Source organism: Salvelinus alpinus, chromosome 18, assembly GCF_045679555.1.
Source record: "Salvelinus alpinus chromosome 18, SLU_Salpinus.1, whole genome shotgun sequence".
In the NCBI taxonomy this organism is placed as follows: domain Eukaryota; kingdom Metazoa; phylum Chordata; class Actinopteri; order Salmoniformes; family Salmonidae; genus Salvelinus; species Salvelinus alpinus.
Window position 1 is genome coordinate 480386 of NC_092103.1, and position 22301 is coordinate 502686.

Here is a 22301-nt window from a genome sequence, read left to right on the forward strand (position 1 = left end):
GTACCGGTGCTCGATCAGTCGGCGAAAGCCAACATCACCCACGACAGAGAACGGTTGATTGTCAAGGGCAATGAATTCCATTATCTTGGCTATAACCTTTCTAGCCCCGGGGTTCCGCTAGCGGAACACCCACAACATTCCACTGAAAAGGCAGCGCGCGAAATTCAAAAATATATTTTTAGAAATATTTAACTTTCACACATTAACAAGTCCAATACAGCAAATGAAAGATAAACATCTTGTTAATCTACCCATGGTGTCCGATTTCAAAAATAATTTACAGTGAAAGCACAACATATGATTATGTTAGGTCAGAGCCAAGTCAAAAACACACACAGCCATTTTTTCAGCCAACAATAGGAGTTAGAAAAAGCAGAAATATAGTTAAAATGAATCACTAACCTTCGATTATCTTCATCAGATGACAGTCATAGGACATCATGTTATACATGTATTGTGTGTTTTGTTCGATAATGTGCATATATATCTTAAAACAAATCTCAGTTTACATTGGCGCATTACGTGCAGTAATGTTTTGATTCCAAAACATCCGGTGATTTTGCAGAAATACTCATAATAAACATTGATAAAAGATGCAAGTGTTATTCACAAAATTAAAGACTTATTAAAACTTATCCTCTATGCAACCGCTGTGTCAGATTTCAAAATATACTTTACGGAAAAATAATTATCTGAGAACGGCGCTCAGAGCACAATCCAGCCAAATAAATAGTCGCCATTTTGGCGTCAACAGAAGCTACAAAAACACAAAATATGCACTTACCTTCGAATAACTTCATCAGAAGGCACTCCCAGGATTCCCAGTTCGACAGAAATGACAGAAAAGTTCCATAAAGCCCATAATTTAGCCACTTGTTGTTAGCATGTTCAGCCCACGAATCCATTTTCATGACGCACGAGCAATCCCTCCAGACAAAAACTCAAAAAGTTCCGTTACAGGTCGTAGAAACAGGTCAAATGATGTTTGCAATCCATATTTAGTATGTGTTTTACATTAATCATCAATAAGGATCCAACCGGAGAATTTCATTGTCTGAAGAAAGAGCATTGGAACGAGACTGAGATTTCTGACGACCACTCACTAAAATAGCTCCTATGAGCCCCTCCTTTATAGTAGAATCATAAGACTAAAATCTAAAGACGGTGACATCTAGTGGAAGCCCTAGGAAGTGTTTGCTTTTCCATAACTAGAATGGGTATCATTTGGCACTGTTTTGAAAATCGAGTTCTCACTTCCTGTGTGGAAGTCTTCTCAGGTTTTTGTCTGCCAAATGAGTTCTGTTCTACTTACAGACATAATTCAAACAGTTTTAGAAACTTCAGAGTGTTTTCTATACAATAGTAATAATAATATGCATGTATTACCTTCTGGGGCAGAGTAGGAGGAAATTCCGTTTGGGTACGCAATTCGTTCAAAGTGGAAACACTGCCCCCTGTCCATAACTGGTTTTAATGGATTTCGCCTTTGAGTTGTCTCGCTGAAATTTTCTTACTCTTTCAAATAACTGTTCGACTTGTTCACTTCTCGATCCACACAGCAGACATTGTGTGGACTAGGCTATGAATGCTGTGTTGCATCGTGTAGCGCATCATTTTACGTGGCGTCATTACGTCATGTACCTGCGTTATATAGGTATGCACGGTAGCTTTGACATCGGTGTTAAGCTAGACATTCCGATATGTTCACCGATGTATCGTGCATCCCTAGTTTCTGGTGAGCACATGAGTTCCAAGACCAGTAACCGTTGATGATGTTGGAAAATGGAAAGCAAGCTATCTAGCTAGCTACAGTATCTACCAAAGTTGTCCGGTGAGTGTCTAAGTTATTAAACTTTAACATGTTATGAGCTAAATGATGTCTAGTTAGCAATGTCATGTTTTATGGGATAGAGTGAAACACATTTTGTTGATACCAGTTTAAATCTGATTGACTGGCTAACGCTTAGCTAGCTAATGTTAGCTATTATATATTTGCACAATTCATGTCAAGGTAGCTACCGTTAGCTAGCTAACTAATGATTTGCCTAAACACATTTTTTGGTGAATACGTTGCTGTCTTTTGGTACCAATATGCATTTCAATATGCTAGTATCACAGTTCAATAGCATGTTACCTAGCACAACAGCTAAGGCAGCTAGCTAGCAACAATATGAGTTGATTTGACATCAAAGCAAAACCTAACTTTTGAAGATTGATACCCTTGTCCTACCCGTGGGGTTGGGAGAGGCTGTATTGGGAGGAGGATGCATCAACACCCTGGAAATATGTTTGTGTTGCACTCACTCATAACTGTTTTTGAGTGATAAATTAGTGTATCATTTTCAAGATTGATAAGGTAAGTAAATGCAAATATTAATTCTCATAAATGTAGCCCATACATTCATTCTTTGTAACAATTAGATCTTTCATTGCTTTAAACTGGGGCTGCAGGTAGTGTAGTAGTAACATAAGGCAACTGGATGCTAATGGTAGAAGAGACATATAGTCTGACAATTCCAATAAGACACATACCAGAGAAATATGCCTAAGACAATTGGACACATTAATGAAAGGGGGAGACACATGGTCTGCTGACCTGACACACTAATGATAAAAAGGACCCATAGTCAGCTCCTTCTAAAAAGAAGGCGTATAGTACAGAATCTGCTGATTCCAATAAAGGCAAACTGAACAAAGAGTACATTGACACATTATGCTGACACACTAAAGATAGAGGGATCCATAGTCAGCTGCTTCTAAAAAGAAGGCCTATAGGGCTGAATCTGCTGATTCCAATAAAGGCAAACAAAACAAAGAGTACATTGACACATTATGCTGACACACTAGGATGGAGGGTCCGGCCACCATTGTAGTCTAGCTGAGAGCAGATGTGGGCGTTATTGGGCGTGAACAAGCGGGAAGCTTGAACTAGAGGATAGTGGTGGCGAATGACTTGAGAAGGGAGACTTCATTTGCATAAGGGATGGACATAGTGCTATGTGTGTATAAATATAGGAGCTAAGGCTCTGGGAAGGGGGGGTGTTCCGCGGTGTGTGTGCCGCAGGGTGTGTTCCGCGGACATTCCAGATTGTGATACAATTTGTATTAAAAATCTTATTTGAGTTCACAAAGTTCTTGTAAGAGTTATATTTGAAGTGATTTTCTACGACAGTAGCCTAGTGGTTAGAGCGTTGGGCCAGTAACCGAAAGGTTGCTGAGTCGAATCCCTGAGCTGACAAGGTAAAAATCTCTCCTTCTGCCCCTGAACAAGGCAGTTAACCCACTGTTCACCGGTAGACCATCATTGTAAATAAGAATTTGTTCTTAACTGACTTGCCTAGTTAAATAAATAAAAACTAGTAGCTAGCTCGTCTTGATCATGTTGTTCCTTCTCAATCAGTTACAAAAATAAAGGTTTCGGCCTTCAATCAAACTGAGAACAGAGATATATGTGTTCACCAGACAGGTCAAGGCTTCTTGCATGCATGGCTTTAAGATGTAAATTACACTCAAAGAAATGTTGGGTTGTTTGGATGACCCAATTGCTGGGTTGAAGGCATTGGGTTTTCTGTAAGTACAGCAAGGTTGGGTTGTTGGTGCTGGGCTATTAAGGTTGGGCTATGACTATTTGACCCAGCCAGTGGGTTAATTCTCCACCCACCAACGTGTGAAGTACACCAGAATAATGTGACTGATGAGTGGAAAACTTAGTCTGTCAAAAAATTTTGGCAGACTAAGTTTGCGTTGGCTGACTGAAAACAGTGGAAACAGTAAGTAACAAATGTTGTGAATTATGATTTTGATGGTCATTCAGGTTAAATAGGTTGTCCTATCATAATTAGGTAGCTAGCTATGTTAGCTAATGTTAGCTTGTGCATTAGTTAGCTCACAACCGTTAGCTAGCTAGCCATTTCCTATGCTAATATTTCTAGCTGTGGTAACGTTTGCAAGCTAGCGACCATGCTCGCGAGTATTCTAGTTTACTGAAGTGTTGTCGTGGAATATAACAAAATGTATGTTATTTGTCAACCTAGCTAACTATGTCAGTGTCTGTAACGGTAGCTAGCTAAGTCTGACACTTCTTCTGGACTGTCTCGGACACTGTTTCACTTGTTAGCTAACGTTAGCTGGCTAGCTAAGTTATCATAGCTAGCTTTGACTTATTCTCCATCTGGCTTAATTTAACCAAGCTATTTGGTAGGCTTATCTAATGCTTGCATGGTGATTTTTGAGTTAGCTAGTGTTACTGTACTGGTTTTCAATGATTTCTGACAGGGGCAGCTTTAGTCAGACTTGTGAAGTTGAGAAGGATGGTTGCAAATTCAGTTAGCTAGCTAACGTTAGAGTTTACCTTAAATTTGATGTAGCCAAGTTCGTCTAGTTAGCTAGCTATGTTTCTAACATTTCTTTATTTCTGTACTTAAATGCAGAGGTCAAGGGCCAGTAACTGTTTGGTTGCTAGTTCGAATTCCAGAGCCAGCAAGGTAGAAAAACATGTTTAATGCATTCATTTGTGCAACTGATTATGTACCCCCTTTCCCTTTTACCCTTTGTTTTGCTGCGGAGGACCAGGAAACGCTCTTGCTTTTGGATGACTTGACTATAGCCTGAAGTTAGAGAAGAACATAAAAGCCTTATACTCAGTGAGTATTCTGCAAACACCAACTTTTTTATACACTCTGAGAGGTCCTCGGGATCACACATTAATACATTGGACTGTAGACACACCAAGCAACACACCAAGCTTGACCAGTAGTCGGGTCTTGTCAGGTACATGTTGAAAGATTTGTTGTGTTTCGAAAACTGATTGTTAAAAGGAATTTATAATTCATAGAATACTTTGTGCTCACGAGTCAAATGTGAGAGGCCAGCCCAGATGACCAAGTGTATGGAGGTACATTTGTGTCTTTTTGTCGAGAGCAAAACTTTTTTTATTTTCAATCAAATATAATTGTCCTGAAAGCAAAAACGAGGCTTCAAAACACCCCCACAACATGTTGCCACCCCCGTACTTCACGGTTGGGATGGTGTTCTTCGGCTTGCAAGCATCCCCCTTTTCCTCCAAACATAACGATGGTCATTATGGCCAAATAGTTCTATTTTTGTTTCATCAGACCAGAGGACATTTCTCCAAAAGTACGATCTTTGTCCCTATGTGCAGTTGCAAACCGTAGTCTGACTTTTTTATGGCGGTTTTGGAGCAGTGGCTTCTTCCTTGCTCAGCGACCTTTCAGATTATGTCGATATAGGACTCGGTTTACTGTGGATATAGATACTTCCTCCAGCATCTTCACAAGGTCCTTTGCTGTTGTTCTGGGATTGATTTTCACTTTTCACACCAAAGTACGTTAATCTCTAGGAGACAGAACGCGTCTCCTTCCTGAGCGGTATGACGGCTGTGTGGTCCCATGGTGTTTATACTTGCGTACAACTGTTTGTACAGATGAACGTGGTACCTTCAGGGATTTGGAAATTGCTCCCAAGAATGAACCAGACTTGTGGAGGTCTACAATGTTTTTTCTGAGGTCTTGGCTGATTTATTTAGATTTTGCCATGATGTCAAGCAAGGAGGCACTGAGTTTGATGGTAGGCCTTGAAATACATCCACAGGTACACCTCCAATTGACTCAAATTATGTCAATTAGCCTATCAGAAGCTTCTAAAGCCATGACATTTTCTGGAATTTTCTAAGCTGTTTAATAAAGGCACTGTCAATTTAGTGTATGTAATCTTCTGACCCACTGGAATTGTGATACAGTGAAATATATGTGAAATAATCTGTCTGTAAACAATTGTTGAAAAAATTACTTGTCATGCACAAAGTAGATGTCCTAACCGACTTGCCAAAACGATAGTTTGTTAACAAGAAATTTGTGGAGTGGTTGAAAAAACAGTTTTAATGACTCCAACCTAAGTGTATGTAAAATTCCGACTTCAACTGTCTCATCTGGCCGGTACACTTGTGTTGTACAGCCATGTATTTGTAGGATAATTGGGGCTGTATTACTCTGTAACTATGGCTAGGTAGTATCTACTATAGTGGGACAACGTTAGCCTTAACAAATCCATATGCCAAATCAACCAAGATCATCTTCACATTCTGAGGTGTGTAACGTTACTCACTCACAACACTTACAAAAGTAAAGCCAGCTAGCTATGCATTTGAAGATTCATATTTTTTTGTTTGTACTGACCTCTTGCACTGGTCAAGCAATTTGGTACACCTAGTTTTCTTATTTAAAAAAAATTATAAACGCATGTATTGTCTAGATAAAACTAGGCTATACATGCTTGATCTGAATTGATTGTTGGTAACAATGACTAACTTAATTCTAACTAATCCCTCATCCCAGCATGGCCAGCATGCTGTGACTGTAGCAGCGTAGACTTTTTTCTCAATGCTTTTCCGGTCAGTTGAAGAACCCAGACAGGGACAGAGTCAGGGAATGACTACTAACCCAACCGTTCCAAACGAGATGGCCAAGTAGTGTAGCCAGCAGCTTAAAAAGTAGTGTTAGTACACAAACATATTTTCCATGTTCAACAATAAAAACATTTTGATATATATACAGTGGGGAGAACAAGTATTTGATACACTGCCGATTTTGCAGGTTTTCCTACTTACAAAGCATGTAGAGGTCTGTAATTTTTATCATAGGTACACTTCAACTGTGAGAGACGGAATCTAAAACAAAAATCCTGAAAATCCCATTGTATGATTTTTAAGTAATTAATTTGCATTTTATTGCATGAAATAAGTATTTGATACATCAGAAAAGCAGAACTTAATATTTGGTACAGAAACCTTTGTTTGCAATTACAGAGATCATACATTTCCTGTAGTTCTTGACCAGGTTTGCACACACTGCAGCAGGGATTTTGGCCCACTCCTCCATACAGACCTTCTCCAGATCCTTCAGGTTTGGGGGCTGTCGCTGGGCAATACGGACTTTCAGCTCCCTCCAAAGATTTTCTATTGGGTTCAGGTCTGGAGACTGGCTAGACCACTCCAGGACCTTGAGATGCTTCTTACGGAGCCACTCCTTAGTTGCCCTGGCTGTGTGTTTCGGGTCGTTGTCATGCTGGAAGACCCAGCCACGACCCATCTTCAATGCTCTTACTGAGGGAAGGAGGTTGTTGGCCAAGATCTCGCGATACATGGCCCCATCCATCCTCCCCTCAATACGGTGCAGTCGCCCTGTCCCCTTTGCAGAAAAGCATCCCCAAAGAATGATGTTTCCACCTCCATGCTTCACGGTTGAGATGGTGTTCTTGGGGTTGTACTCATCCTTCTTCTTCCTCCAAACACGGCGAGTGGAGTTTAGACCAAAAAGCTATATTTTTGTCTCATCAGACCACATGACCTTCTCCCATTCCTCCTCTGGATCATCCAGATGGTCATTGGCAAACTTCAGAAGGGCCTGGACATGCGCTGGCTTGAGCAGGGGGACCTTGCGTGCGCTGCAGGATTTTAATCCATGACGGCGTAGTGTGTTACTAATGGTTTTCTTTGAGACTGTGGTCCCAGCTCTCTTCAGGTCATTGACCAGGTCCTGCCGTGTAGTTCTGGGCTGATCCCTCACCTTCCTCATGATCATTGATGCCCCACGAGGTGAGATCTTGCATGGAGCCCCAGACCGAGGGTGATTGACCGTCATCTTGAACTTCTTCCATTTTCTAATAATTGCGCCAACAGTTGTTGCCTTCTCACCAAGCTGCTTGCCTATTGTCCTGTAGTCCATCCTAGCCTTGTGCAGGTCTACAATTTCAGCCCTGATGTCCTTACAGAGCTCTCTGGTCTTGGCCATTGTGGAGAGGTTGGAGTCTGTTTGATTGAGTGTGTGGACAGGTGTCTTTTATACAGGTAACGAGTTCAAACAGGTGCAGTTAATACAGGTAATGAGTGGAGAACAGGAGGGCTTCTTAAAGAAAAACTAACAGGTCTGTGAGAGCCGGAATTCTTACTGGTTGGTAGGTGATCAAATACTTATGTCATGCAATAAAATGCAAATTAATTACTTAAAAATCATACAATGTGATTTTCTGGATTTTTGTTTTAGATTCCGTCTCTCACAGTTGAAGTGTAACTATGATAAAAATTACAGACCTCTACATGCTTTGTAAGTAGGAAAACCTGCAAAATCGGCAGTGTATCAAATACTTGTTCTCCCCACTGTATATATATATTTTTTTTTTTATGAGTCGAAACTCTGAAATGACCCCATCCACAACTGAAGAGCTGGAGCTAATCCAGGCCGGACTAAGGAAGAAACCACTGCTTATTCAGTGGTCTCCAATTTAACCTCTGGAGCTCAGAAATTATGAAGATTACACTGAGAGACAGTGCCACTCTGTTGGACTGGAATTTTGTGCTGTTGTACAATAATACTGTCGACGTCCTGTTGATTACCCAAGGTTATGTTATTTGTATGCAGCGAGGGATGGAAGGTTTTATTTAAATGTACATTTAAGGGATTTTTCAGTTGCTGCTGCAGTTGCTCATTTTTATATTTTGACACAACAAAGTTTTGTATTTGTGGATCTACTGTATTAGTGTTTACAGAATTGTACTAACCACCGTTCACTGAGCTCTGTGTCACTTTAGCATTGTTATGTCACTGCCTGATTTTGATTTTCATGTTAAGACACTGGATGGCATGTACACTAACTGTAAAGGTGACAGCTCGATAAATTATATGGGGGGAGAAAGTCACCTCAGGAGCCATATGACACCTATGGATTATTGAACTCTTCTGTAACTGGATAGTGTTTTATAGATCACTGCATTATTAGAACGTACTATAGGTTCACCTCTGCACTTGGAACCTGTTCGCTGTATGCCCAATGGTAGTGCCGTGAATATGTTACAATTATTCACACGTGATTGTTTTGACACTGTTGTACTATATAATGTTGATTGTTACATGGTATTTATCAGTTTTATGTGTTCAAATGTTGGGTTTGTTTTTAGAGAGGAGTGTTATTTAACAAAGCTGCTGTGTGGAAATAAATACCATCCGTTTACAATAAGTTTAACTGAAACAGTTTGTTTACATCATACCAGTTAAAAGGTGGTGTTTTCTTTTTCAACAATTATTAGATTTTTTTTTTTTTGGCACTGGGGCTAAAACAATATCCTACATAGTGTGGGAGGACTGCACCTAAAAAGGCTGGAGACTCATAACTAATCGAAGAGCATGCATGTACATGTCCTGACCAAAAGATGAGGAGTCAGTGGTAGGGTTCACTTGATGTTGCAGCACAGCAAGATTCTCAGTAGACGGGGCATGGGATATCAGGAACAATGACCCCATTGTCAGTGTTTCCAGATTTCAGATTATCCTCCTGATAAAGCAGGTCCTCCACCTGCTGAATCTGGAATGCTCAAAAGAAACAAATCTGTATTAGTGACGATACATTTAAATGCCATGCATGTCAGCCAGAGGAAAAGCAGTATCCAGTATACTTTGAAGGGTGTCACGAGTAATTTCTAGTTTTGGCCGTCCTACATTCCCACTATAAGAACTGATAACTTCATTAAATAGTGAAGGGAAAACATTGTGTGTGAGATAGGTGCTGACAACTTCAATAAACTGTTGCAGACCATCTACCATCTCCGCGGGAATATCAATATAATTCTTATTCTTATTTACAATGATGGCCCGGACGACGCTGGGCCAATTGTGCGCTGCCCTATGGGACTCCCAAACACGGCCGGATGTGATACAGTCTAAATTCGAACCAGGGACTGTTGTTATACCTCTTGCACTGAGATGCAGTGCCTTAGACCGCTGCATCCATGTGTGTGCGTTACCTATTTAACTGCACTAGAATGCTTAAAAGGCCGCAAACATTTTAATTATCGGTTTCGTTTTTTGGCAAGGACAATATCGGATATCGGTATCGGTCAAAAATGTCATATCGGTGCATCACTACCAGAAACGGCTTCTGGTAAACTGTTTGCCACGAGTGGCAATAAATGTTGCGGTCACAGGTTTGCCACAGATCAAATAGAATCTTGAGAGAATTGTCTGGCAGAAAAAAAAGTACTAAAAAAAGATACCTCCTTCCTCTATGTCAACAAAACGAAGGAGCTGATCGTGGACTTCAGGAAACAACTGAGAGAGCACCCCCCAATCCGCAGTGGAGAAAATGTATGAACTTGTATGTTTTCAGTGTTGCCCAATTGAGACCAAGGTCTCATTCCAAATGGTACCCTGAGTACAACAATTCTCACAACAGGAAGAACATTTACATTACAATTAAAACAAAAATACAAATAACCACAAGACAACCTCAACACCACAATTTCAACAAATAAAACACTACCATCAATCGAAACTGCAATTAATTCATTCAACGCCAGAGTCCTAAACTGCCCTAGTGGCACCAGGGAATCAAGACGCAAGGAATTTTGTAGGTTATTCCAACAATGCGGGGCACTAAAATTAAAGGAGGATTCACCTAAATTGGTCGAGACCAGAGGGACCTCAATAGTTAACCAATCCTGTGAACGGGTTTGGAAGTGCATTATTTTATACGTTAGCAATGAAATTAGGCAAGTTGGAAGCTTATGTAGTAGAAGTTTTAAACCTGCATTTAGTCTTGCCCGCATTAAGTAAAAATGTTAAATCAACCAGGGCTTTCTGTAAGTTAACAATGTCAGATTGCAGCTCTAACATAGCCTGGTCAACCGTTAGGGCAACGGCATACACAAGTGTCATCTGCATACAGATGAATATTACAAGTTTTAACAAATAGACCAATATTATTTATATAAATATTAAAGAGAACTGGTCCAAGTACCGACCCCTGCGGTACACCTTTTGTAATATCCAGGAAACACCAGAGATCACACATTGAGTCCTGTCTGACAATTGTCAAACCACTTGCAAGAAGCCTGATCCAGGCCTATTTCAGTTAACCTCTAACGAGTCACCAACCCTGATCCGGGAGCACCCCCCACCACCCCCCCACTGAGTAGCATAGCTAGCATAGCGTCACAAGTAACTTGTAGCATCTAAATATCATTAAATCACAAGTCCAAGACACCAGATGAAAGATACAGGTCTTGTGAATAAAGCCACCATTTCAGATTTTTAAAATGTTTTACAGGGAAGACACAATATGTAAATCTATTAGCTAACCACGTTAGCAAAGGACACGATTTCTTTACTCCCAACAGTTTTTTCCTGCGTCAGTAGCTATCACTAATTCGACTAAATAAAAATATATATAGCCACTAACCAAGAAACAACTTCATAAGATGACAGTCTGATAACATATTTATGGTATAGCATAGTTTTTTTTGTGAAAAATGTGCATTTTTCAGGTATAAATCACAGTTCTACATTGCAGCTGCAATCTGAAATAGTGCTGACCCAGCCAGAACAATTACAGAGACCAACGTCATATAACGAATTACTCATCTTAAAACATTTCAGAAAAATACACAGCGTACAGATAGAAAGCCCAACATCTGGTGAATCCAAACAATATTTCAGATTTATTAAATGTTTTATAACGAAAACAAAATGTAGCGCTAAATTAGCATAGCTATACCAGGCAGATTCGGCTGGGCGCCCACGGCCAGTTCACATGCACAACAGATATGATATAACATCGTAAATTGGGTCTTACTATGGCTGATCTTTCATCAGAATGTTGATCAAAGTGTCCTTTGTCAAGATGAGTCGTTGGTTGCGTTCAGAATGGTTCCTTTCCCACTCCATTTAGCACAGGTACTGGTCGAGTGGCACGGATTTCTCAAACGATAATAAAATCAGACAACGGAACACCGCAAAACTCCCGAAAAAATTCAAATAATCTGATTAAACTATATTGAAAAAACATACATTACGATGATCTGGTCACATGTATCAAACAAACTTCGAGACGGAGATAATAATGGCCGTACAACAGAAGACAATCGCAGCTCCAAGTCGCACGATATAGAGAACCGGAAGTTGTCGGTCACGCCAAAGAATTAGCTCTCATTTCACGTCAGTCCCAGATAAACAAGATATTTTTCCTCTGACGTCCTCTTGTCACCCAGAGGAAGGCCAATGAGGTGTGTTTCGGGTCATAGGGGGCACGACCATATATAGGCAGAGCGTTGAAGCTGGCATAACACATCTTGCTTTTTTCTTCTTGGTCAGGGAAAGTGCTGTCAAATGACTTCTGTATCACTCAGAGACAAAATTGAAACGGTTTTAGAAACTAGAGATTGTTTTCTTTCCAATGGTATTATTTATATGCATATAGTAAGAGCAATAATTGAATAAGAGGCAGTTTAATCTGTAGAGCAAATTATGCTAATGGGAAAATAGCACCCCCTGTATTCTCATGGTACAGTAAATGGTATTAAAGGCCTTGGAAAGGTCTATAAACAAGGTAGCACAATGATTTTTATGATCCAAGCAATTTAACAAATCTAAAATAAGCGGAGCAGCTGAAGCTGTGCTATGTCCAGGTCTAAAACCGGATTGGTGCACATTAAAAATAGAGTGAGAAGTTAAACTATTTAGCTGAAAGTTGTTCATGGATTCTAAAACTTTGGAAAGGCAAGATCATTTGGAAATTGGACGGTAGTTATCTAAGTCATAAGGATCTCCTCCTTTATGTAAGGGGAGGACATTGGCTGCTTTCCAGATCGTAGGGATAACACCAAAAACAATTGGTTCTGCAATAAGTGGGGCAGAGAGCTGCAGTATGAAGGGAACAACCGAATCAGTCCCTATGTTGTGGTTTTTTAACATCAATCCTTAGCAAAGTACTTAGTACATCATAGACATTAAAGGGTTGAAATTAAAATAAAGTATGTCAGTCTGTTAATCATCATTCTCTACAATCTGTTTAGGTGACTAAAGGACTAAAGGATTTTTCAATTTTCAGAGATGATCCTTCTAAACAGGTGGCCAGCTGAAGCAAAATGGTTATTAAAACTTCTTAAGGCTAGGGGGCAGTATTTGACGTACAGATGAAAAACGTGCCCAGAGTAAACTGCCTGCTACTCAGGCCCAGAAGCTAGGATATGCATATAATAGATTTGGATAGAAAACACTCTAGAGTTTCTAAAACTGTTAAAATTATGTCTGTGAGTATAAAATAACTTATTTGGTAGGCGAAACCCAGAGGACAAACCATCCAGGATTTTTTTTTTGAGGTGACAGTGTTTTCAATGGGTTTTCTATGTGTATCTAGATTTATACGGCACTTGCTTGCAGTTCCTATCGCTTCCACTGGATGTCAACAGTCTTTAGAAATTGGTTGATGTTTTTCTTTAGAGAAATTAAGTACGGCAGTTCAGAACGAGGGTCCAGCCTAGTGCACTCTAATGTTTTGATAGGCGCTCCAGGTCATGCGCTTCACGTTGTTTTTATCCGGTATTGAACACTGTTTATCCCGTCTTAAATGTTATTTTATTTCCGTAAAAAAATACCTAAAGTTGTGTTAGGAAAGTTTTTCAAATGTTTGGACAGCATTTACAGGTAACTTATTAGATATTTTGTAGTCATGCTGGGCAAGATGGAACCGGTGTTTATCTGAATCAAACGCGCCAAATAAATTGACATTTTGGAGATATAACGACGGAATTAATGTAACAAAAGGACAATTTCTGATGTTTATGGGACATACTGGAGTGCCAACAGAAGAAGTTCTTCAAAGGTAAGGCATGAATTAATCGTTATTTCTGACTTTTGTGTTGAGCCTGGCGTGTTGAAATCTGATTTTCATGTGTTGGTATGCTGGGCGCTGTCCTAAGATAATCGCATGGTTTGCTTTCTCCGTAAAGCATTTTTGAAATCTGACACGGTGGCTAGATTAATGAGAAGTTAAGCTTTAATTTGGTGTGTTGCACTTCTGAATGTAAGACAGTTCAATATTTCTAATATTTATTTATTTTATTTGGCACCATTTCACCGGATGATGTCAAATCGATCCCGTTAACGGGAGTTGAGCCCAAAGAAGTTAACCTCTTGACGTTATGGGTCAGATTTTTATTTTATTTTTTTATTTAATTTTTTATAAATAACGTTCCAAAGGTAAACGGACTATTTCTCAGGTCCAGATCGTAGAATATGCATATAATTTACAGATTAGGATAGAAAACACTCCAAAGTTTCCAAAACTGTCAAAATATTGTCTGTGAGTATAACAAAACTGATTCTGCAGGCAAAAACCTGAGGAAATCTAACCCGGAAGTTATTATTTTTTTATTTTTTTATCTGTGTTCCCTGGCCCGTCTTTCTTCCATTTAAAGGGGTATCAACCAGATTCCTTTTCCAATGGCTTCCTCAGGCTGTAACCAGGCTTTAGACATAGTTTCAGACTTTTATTTTGAAAAATTTGCGAGATTTTTCAAAACTAGTCAGGTGATTAGTTCCTGCGCGCGAGAGGGGTAGCTCTCCATTTTCTTTCTCTCTTTTATTGAATAGGTTACGGTCCGGTTGAAATATTATCGATTATGTTTGTTAAAAACAACCTGAGGATTGATTATAAAAAACATTTGACATGTTTCTACGAACATTACGGATACTTTTTGGAATTTTCATCGAACGGAACGAGGCTTTGGTTTTCTGAACATAACGCGCAACCCAAATGGCGTTGTTTTGTTATAAAAGTAATATTTATCAAACAAAAATAACATTTATTGTGTAACTGGGAGTCTCGTGAGTGCAAACATCCGAAGATTATGAAAGGTAAGCGATTGATTTTATTGCTTTTCTGACTTTCGTGACCATGCTAATTTGGGGCTAGCTGTTGTAGCATTGATTGATACACTCACAAAAGCTTGGATTGCTTTCGCTGCAAAGCATATTTAAAAAATCTGACACGATAGGTGGATTAACAACAAGCTAAGCTGTGTTTTGGTATATTTCACTTGTGATTGCATGATTATAAATATTTTTAGTAATATTTTGCGCCCTACAATTCAGCGGTTGTTTAGGAAAATGATCCCGCTAAAGGGATCCGTAGCGCAGAGAAGTTAAGAGGTAACTTTTGGCATTTCATTTTCCCGTTGTACCGAAACCGAACCATGACTCAAAAACCGCAATACGTACCAAACCCGGGTTTCACCCCTAAAGTATAGTAGAACAAAAACACACGTACACGATGTGTTACAATTCTTACTAACACACACAGTGCTGGTGGCTGTGCTGCTAATTTGGCCAGAAGCAGGGTCAAGGCAGATAGATGGCCTTCCTGTCCCAATTGTTCCCCTACTGCTGACAGGATTTACAATACTGTCACTGTAGCACCACATTTACTGTTGTAAAAACCACCAGGCATAGCTGCTGCGTTCTTGATATTCCCTATTTGGTATACAAACCAACATTTTATTAGGGTTACTTCATTTGAATCAATAAAACTGTGGGGGAGATAAATGAAACAACTCCAAAAGCCAGACCCAAATATGGACGCAGACATACCCTCCCACATCAAGCTTTCCCAGTCCTTAACTTCAAACCCGTAATCCCCCAACTACAACTCTCTATCCAGCCCAGTACGTTCTACTCACCATCTTGATGGGGCTACAGTCCAGGTCACCGTCGGAGACTGGGTTGTTGTCGCTCTCCAGGACGTAGATGCCTTTCCGGGAGAGGGCCTGGATGACAGACAGGTGGGACTGCAGCGCTGAGGCCTGCTCGCCCTTCAGGATGAGGCCGCAGACACGGCAGTACAGCTCCCCGGACAGCAGCAGTCTGATGACGGGCGGCTTGATGTGCTCCTGCTCATACTGGTCCGTGTAGAAGGGGTCACATAGATCTTCTGGGATGTGGTCTGGAGGAGGGAGGGATGCAGAGGAAGGTGGAGAGAGAGAAAAAGAGATACAGTCAAGTTAAATTAAAATAGTTGTTAGATATAGTTGGAAGATAACATACACCTTAGCCAAATATATTTAAACTCAGTTTTTCACAATTCCTGACATTTCACTCTATTAAAAATACCCTGTCTTAGGTCAGTTAGGATCACCACTTTATTTTAAGAATGTGAAATGTCAGAAAAATAGGAGAGAGAATGATTTATTTCAGCTTTGATTTCTTTCATCACATTCCCAGTGGGTCAGAAGTTTACATACACTCAATTAGTATTTAGTAGCATTGCCTTTACATTGTTTAACTTGGATCAAACGTTTCAGGTAGCCTTCCACAAGCTTCCCACAATAAGTTGGGTGAATTTTGTTCCATTCCTCCTGACAGAGCTGGTGTAACTGAGTCAGGTTTGTAGGCCTCCTTGCTCGCACATGCTTTTTCAGTTCTGCCCACACATTTTCTATAGGATTGAGGTCAGGGCTTTGTGATGGCCACTCCAAAACCTTGACTTTCTTGTCCAAAAGACATTTTGCCACAACTTTGGAAGAATGCTTGGGGTCATTCTCCATTTGGAAGACCCATTTGCGACCAAGCTTTAACTTCCTGACTGATGTCTTGAGATGTTGCCTCAAAATATCCACATAATTTTCCTCCCTCATGATGCCATCTATTTTGTGAAGTGCACCAGTCCCTCTTGTAGCAAAGCACCCCCACAACATGATGTTGCCACCCCCGTGCTTCATGGTTGGGATGGTGTTCTTCGGCTTGCAAGCCTCCCTCTTTTTCCTCCAAACATAACGATGGTCATTATGGCCAAACAGTTTTATTTTTGTTTCATCAAGCCAGAGGACATCTTTGTCGATCTTTGCCTCCATTTGCAGTTGCAAACCGTAGTCTGGCTTTTTAATGGCGGTTTTGGAGCAGTGGCTTCTTCCTTGCTGAGCGACCTTTCAGGTTATGTCGATATAGGACTTGTTTTACTGTGGATTTTGATACTTTTGTACCTGTTTCCTCCAGCATCTTCACAAGGTCCTTTGCTGTTGTTCTGGGATTGATTTGCACTTTTCGCACCAAAGTACCTTAATCTCTAAGAGACAGAACACGTCTCCTTCCTGAGCAGGATGACGGCTGTGTGGTCCCATGGTGTTTATACTTGTGTACTACTGTTTGTACAGATGAACGTGGTACCTTCAGGCATTTGGAAATTGCTCCAAAGGATGAACCAGACTTGTGGAGGTCTACAATGTTTTTTCTGAGGTCTTGGCTGATTTCATTGATTTTCCCATGATGTCAAGCAAAGAGGCACTGAGTTTGAAGGTAGGCCTTGAAATACATCCACAGGTACACCTCCAATTGACTCAAATGTTGTTAATTAGCCTATCAGAAGTTTCTAAAGCCATGACATAATTTTCTGGAATTTTACAAACTGTTTAAAGGCACAGTCAACTTTGTGTATGTAAACTTCTGACCCACTGGAATTGTGATACAGTGAAGTATAAGTGAAATAATCTATCTGTAAACAATTGTTGGAAAAATTACTTGTGTCATGCACAAAGCAGATGTCCTAAACGACATGTCAAAACTATAGTTTGTTAACAAGAAATTTGTGGAGTGGTTGAAAAGCTAGTTTTAATGACTCCAATCTAAGTGTATGTAAACTTCCGACTTCAACTGTAGGTACTTGCCCTCTTGCTCAGTTATGCACTGGGGCCTCCCACTCCTCTTTCTATTCTGGTTAGGGCCAATTTGCTCTGTTCTGTTTGTACGAGATCTTCAGTTTCTTGGCAATTTCTCGCACTTAATAGCCTTAATTTCTCAGAACAAGAATAGACTGACAGGTTTCAGAAGAAAGTACTTTGTTTCCGGCTATTTTGAGCCTGTAATCGAACCCACAAATGCTGATGCTCCAGATACTCAACTACTCTAAAGAAGGCCCGTTTTATTGCTTCTTTAATCAGAACAACAGTTTTCAGCTGTGCTAACATAATTGCAAAGTCTTTTCTAATGATCAATTAGCCTTTTAAAATGATAAACTTGGATTAGTTTACACAATGTGCCATTGGAACACAGGAGTGATGGTTGCTGATAAATGTAGATACTCCATTAAAAATCAGCCATTTCCAGCTACAATAGTCCTTTACAACATTAACAATGTCTACACTGTATTTCTGATCAATTTGATGTTATTTTAAATGGACAAAATATTAGCTTTTCTTTCAAAAACAACGACATTTCTAAGTGACGCCAAACTTTTGAACGGTAATGTATATCTATATAAATACATACACACACACACACACACACATATACACTGGTCAAAAATATAAAGTGAACACTAAAATAACACATCCTAGATCTGAATGAAATATTCTTATTAAATACTTTTTTCTTTACATAGTTGAATGTGCTGACAACAGAATCACACAAAAATTATCAATGGAAATCAAATTTATCAACCCATGGAGGTCTGGATTTGGAGTCACACTCAAAATTAAAGTGGAAAACCACACTACAGGCTGATCCAACTTTGATGTAATGTCCTTAAAACAAGTCAAAATGAGGCTCAGTAGTGTGTGTGGCCTCCACGTGCCTGTATGACCTCCCTACAACACCTGGGCATGCTCCTGATGAGGTGGCGGATGGTCTCCTGAGGGATCTCCCAGACCTGGACTAAAGCATCCGCCAACTCCTGGACAGTCTGTGGTGCAACGTGGCGTTGGTGGATGGAGCGAGACATGATGTCCCAGATGTGCTCAATTGGATTCAGGTCTGGGGAACGGGCGGGCCAGTCCATAGCATCAATGCCTTCCTCTTGCAGGAACTGCTGACACACTCCAGCCACATGAGGTCTAGCATTGTCTTGCATTAGGAGGAACCCAGGGCCAACCGCACCAGCATATGGTCTCACAAGGGGTCTGAGGATCTCATCTCGGTACCTAATGGCAGTCAGGCTACCTCTGGCGAGCACATGGAGGGCTGTGCGGCCACCCAAAGAAATGCCACCCCACACCATGACTGACCCACCGCCAAACCGGTCATGCTGGAAGATGTTGCAGGCAGCAGAACGTTCTCCACAGCGTCTCCAGACTCTGTCACGTGCTCAGTGTGAACCTGCTTTCATCTGTGAAGAGCACAGGGCGCCAGTGGCGAATTTGCCAATCTTGGTGTTCTCTGGCAAATGCCAAACGTCCTGCACGGTGTTGGGCTGTAAGCACAACCCCCACCTGTGGACGTCGGGCCCTCATACCACCCTCATGGAGTCTGTTTCTGACCGTTTGAGCAGACACATGCACATTTGTGGCCTGCTGGAGGTCATTTTGCAGGGCTCTGGCAGTGCTCCTCCTGCTCCTCCTTGCACAAAGGTGGAGGTAGCAGTCCTGCTGCTGGGTTGTTGCCCTCCTACGGCCTCCTCCACGTCTCCTGATGTACTGGCCTGTCTCCTGGTAGCGCCTCCATGCTCTGGACACTACGCTGACAGACACAGCAAACCTTCTTGCCACAGCTCGCATTGATGTGCCATCCTGGATGAGCTGCACTACCTGAGCCACTTGTGTGGGTTGTAGACTCCGTCTCATGCTACCACTAGAGTGAAAGCACCGCCAGCATTCAAAAGTGACCAAAACATCAGCCAGGAAGCATAGGAACTGAGAAGTGGTCTGTGGTCACCACCTGCAGAACCACTCCTTTATTGGGGGTGTCTTGCTAATTGCCTATAATTTCCACCTGTTGTCTATTCCATTTGCACAACAGCATGTGAAATGTATTGTCAATCAGTGTTGCTTCCTAAGTGGACAGTTTGATTTCACAAAAGTGTGATTGACTTGGAGTTACATTGTGTTGTTTAAGTGTTCCCTTTATTTTTTGGAGCAGTGTATATATATATAAACATTCATACATATACACATATACAGTTACAGTCATATACGATTTTGCAGGTTTTCCTACTTACAAAGCATGTAGAGGTCTGTCATTTTTATCATAGGTACACTTCAACTGTGAGAGACGGAATCTAAAACAAAAATCCAGAAAATCACATTGTATGATTTTTAAGTAATTAATTTGCATTTTATTGCATGACATAAGTATTTGATCACCTACCAACCAGTAAGAATTCCGGCTCTCACAGACCTGTTAGTTTTTCTTTAAGAAGCCCTCCTGTTCTCCACTCATTACCTGTATTAACTGCACCTGTTTGAACTCGTTACCTGTATAAAAGACACCTGTCCACACACTCAATCAAACAGTCTACAACCTCTCCACAATGGCCAAGACCAGAGAGCTGTGTAAGGACATCAGGGATAAATTGTAGACCTGTACAAGGCTGGGATGGGCTACAGGACAATAGGCAAGCAGCTTGGTGAGAAGGCAACAACTGTTGGCACAATTATTAGAAAATGGAAGAAGTTCAAGATGACGGTCAATCACCCTCGGTCTGGGGCTCCATGCAAGATCTCACCTCGTGGGGCATCAATGATCATGAGGAATGTGAGGGATCATCCCAGAACTACACGGCAGGACCTGGTCAATGACCTGAAGAGAGCTGGGACCACAGTCTCAAAGAAAACCATTAGTAACACACTACGCCGTCATGGATTAAAATCCTGCAGCGCACGCAAGGTCCCCCTGCTCAAGCCAGCGCATGTCCAGGCCCGTCTGAAGTTTGCCAATGACCATCTGGATGATCCAGAGGAGGAATGGGAGAAGGTCATGTGGTCTGATGAGACAAAAATAGAGCTTTTTGGTCTAAACTCCACTCGCCGTGTTTGGAGGAAGAAGAAGGATGAGTACAACCCCATGAACACCATCCCAACCGTGAAGCATGGAGGTGGAAACATCATTCTTTGGGGATGCTTTTCTGCAAAGGGGACAGGACGACTGCACCGTATTGAGGGGAGGATGGATGGGGCCATGTATCGCGAGATCTTGACCAACAACCTCCTTCCCTCAGTAAGAGCATTGAAGATGGGTCGTGGCTGGGTCTTCCAGCATGACAACGACCCGAAACACACAGCCAGGGCAACTAAGGAGTGGCTCCGTAAGAAGCATCTCAAGGTCCTGGAGTGGCCTTGCCAGTCTCCAGACCTGAACCCAATAGAAAATCTTTGGAGGGAGCCGAAAGTCCGTATTGCCCAGCGACAGCCCCGAAACCTGAAGGATCTGGAGAAGGTCTGTATGGAGGAGTGGGCCAAAATCCCTGCTGCAGTGTGTGCAAACCTGGTCAAGAACTACAGGAAACGTATGATCTCTGTAATTGCAAACTAAGGTTTCTGTACCAAATATTAAGTTCTGCTTTTCTGATGTATCAAATACTTATGTCATGCAATAAAATGCAAATAAATTACTTAAAAATCATACAATGTCATTTTCTGGATTTTCTTTTTTAGATTCCGTCTCTCACAGTTGAAGTGTACCTATGATAAAAATTACAGACCTATACATGCTTTGTAAGTAGGAAAACCTGCAAAATCAGCAGTGTATCAAATACTTCTTCTCCCCACTGTATATCTTTATATATATCTTTTTAAATATTTTTTCTTCGCACATATTTTTTATATTTTTCTTTAACTTTAACATACTCTCCTGTAACCCGCCTCACCCAATTTCGTATGGATCTGCTATTTCCTTTACTTTAGAACCGGAACCCCCCAAAAGAAGCTAGCCAGCTAACTAGCTACTAGCTAGTAGTCAGCTAGCCGCTGCTAGCGGTCATCAGCTAACCTTTATCCCGAGCAACTCCTGCCAATCTGCTCAGCACAATTCAACCCAGAGCTTATTGGACTTATTTTTCTCCATATCAAATCAAATCAAATTTTATTGGTCACATACATTAACATCTGCTAACCATGTGTGGGTGTTGCGAAATGCTTGTGCTTCTAGTTCCGACCATGCAGTAATATCTAACAAGTAATCGAACAATTTCACAACAACAAAGGAATGAATAACAATATGTACATATAAATATATGGATGAGCGATGGCCGAACGGCATCTGCAAAATGCAGTAGATGGTATAGAGTACAGTATATACATATGAGATGAGTAATGTAGGGTATGTAAACATTATATAAAGTGGCATTGTTTAAAGTGACTAGTGATACATTTACCACATCCAATTTTTATTTATTAGTGGCTAGAGATTCGAGTCAGTAGTTGGCAGCAGCCACTCAATGTTAGTGATGGCTGTTTAACAGTCTGATGGCCTTGAGATTAGAGGTTGACCGATTAATCAAAATGGCCGATTAATTAGGGCCGATTTCAAGTTTTCATAACAATCGGAAATCGGTAATTTTAGACACCGATTTGGCCTTTTTTCTCTCTTTTTTTTTTACACCTTTTTTAATCCTTTATTTAACTAGGCAAGTCAGTTAATTTCAATGACGGCCTAGGAACGGTGGGTTAACTGCCTTGTTCAGGGGCAGAATGACAGATTTTTACCTTGTCAGCTCGGGGATTCAATCTCGCAACCTTACAGTGAACTAGTCCA

At 40.9% G+C, this 22301-nt stretch overlaps 1 protein-coding gene across 3 annotated transcripts in view; it reads right to left on the minus strand.

Annotated features, from left to right (window-relative positions):
* LOC139544465 (calmodulin-regulated spectrin-associated protein 1-B-like) overlaps positions 1–22301 on the minus strand; it is a 112371-nt gene that overhangs the window by 80154 nt on the left and 9916 nt on the right. For all 3 annotated transcript variants that reach the window (XM_071351591.1, XM_071351589.1, XM_071351592.1), the window contains exon 3: positions 15524–15786. In XM_071351591.1, the coding sequence (XP_071207692.1) occupies positions 15524–15786 (263 nt within the window). The remainder of the gene's footprint in view (positions 1–15523; positions 15787–22301) is intronic.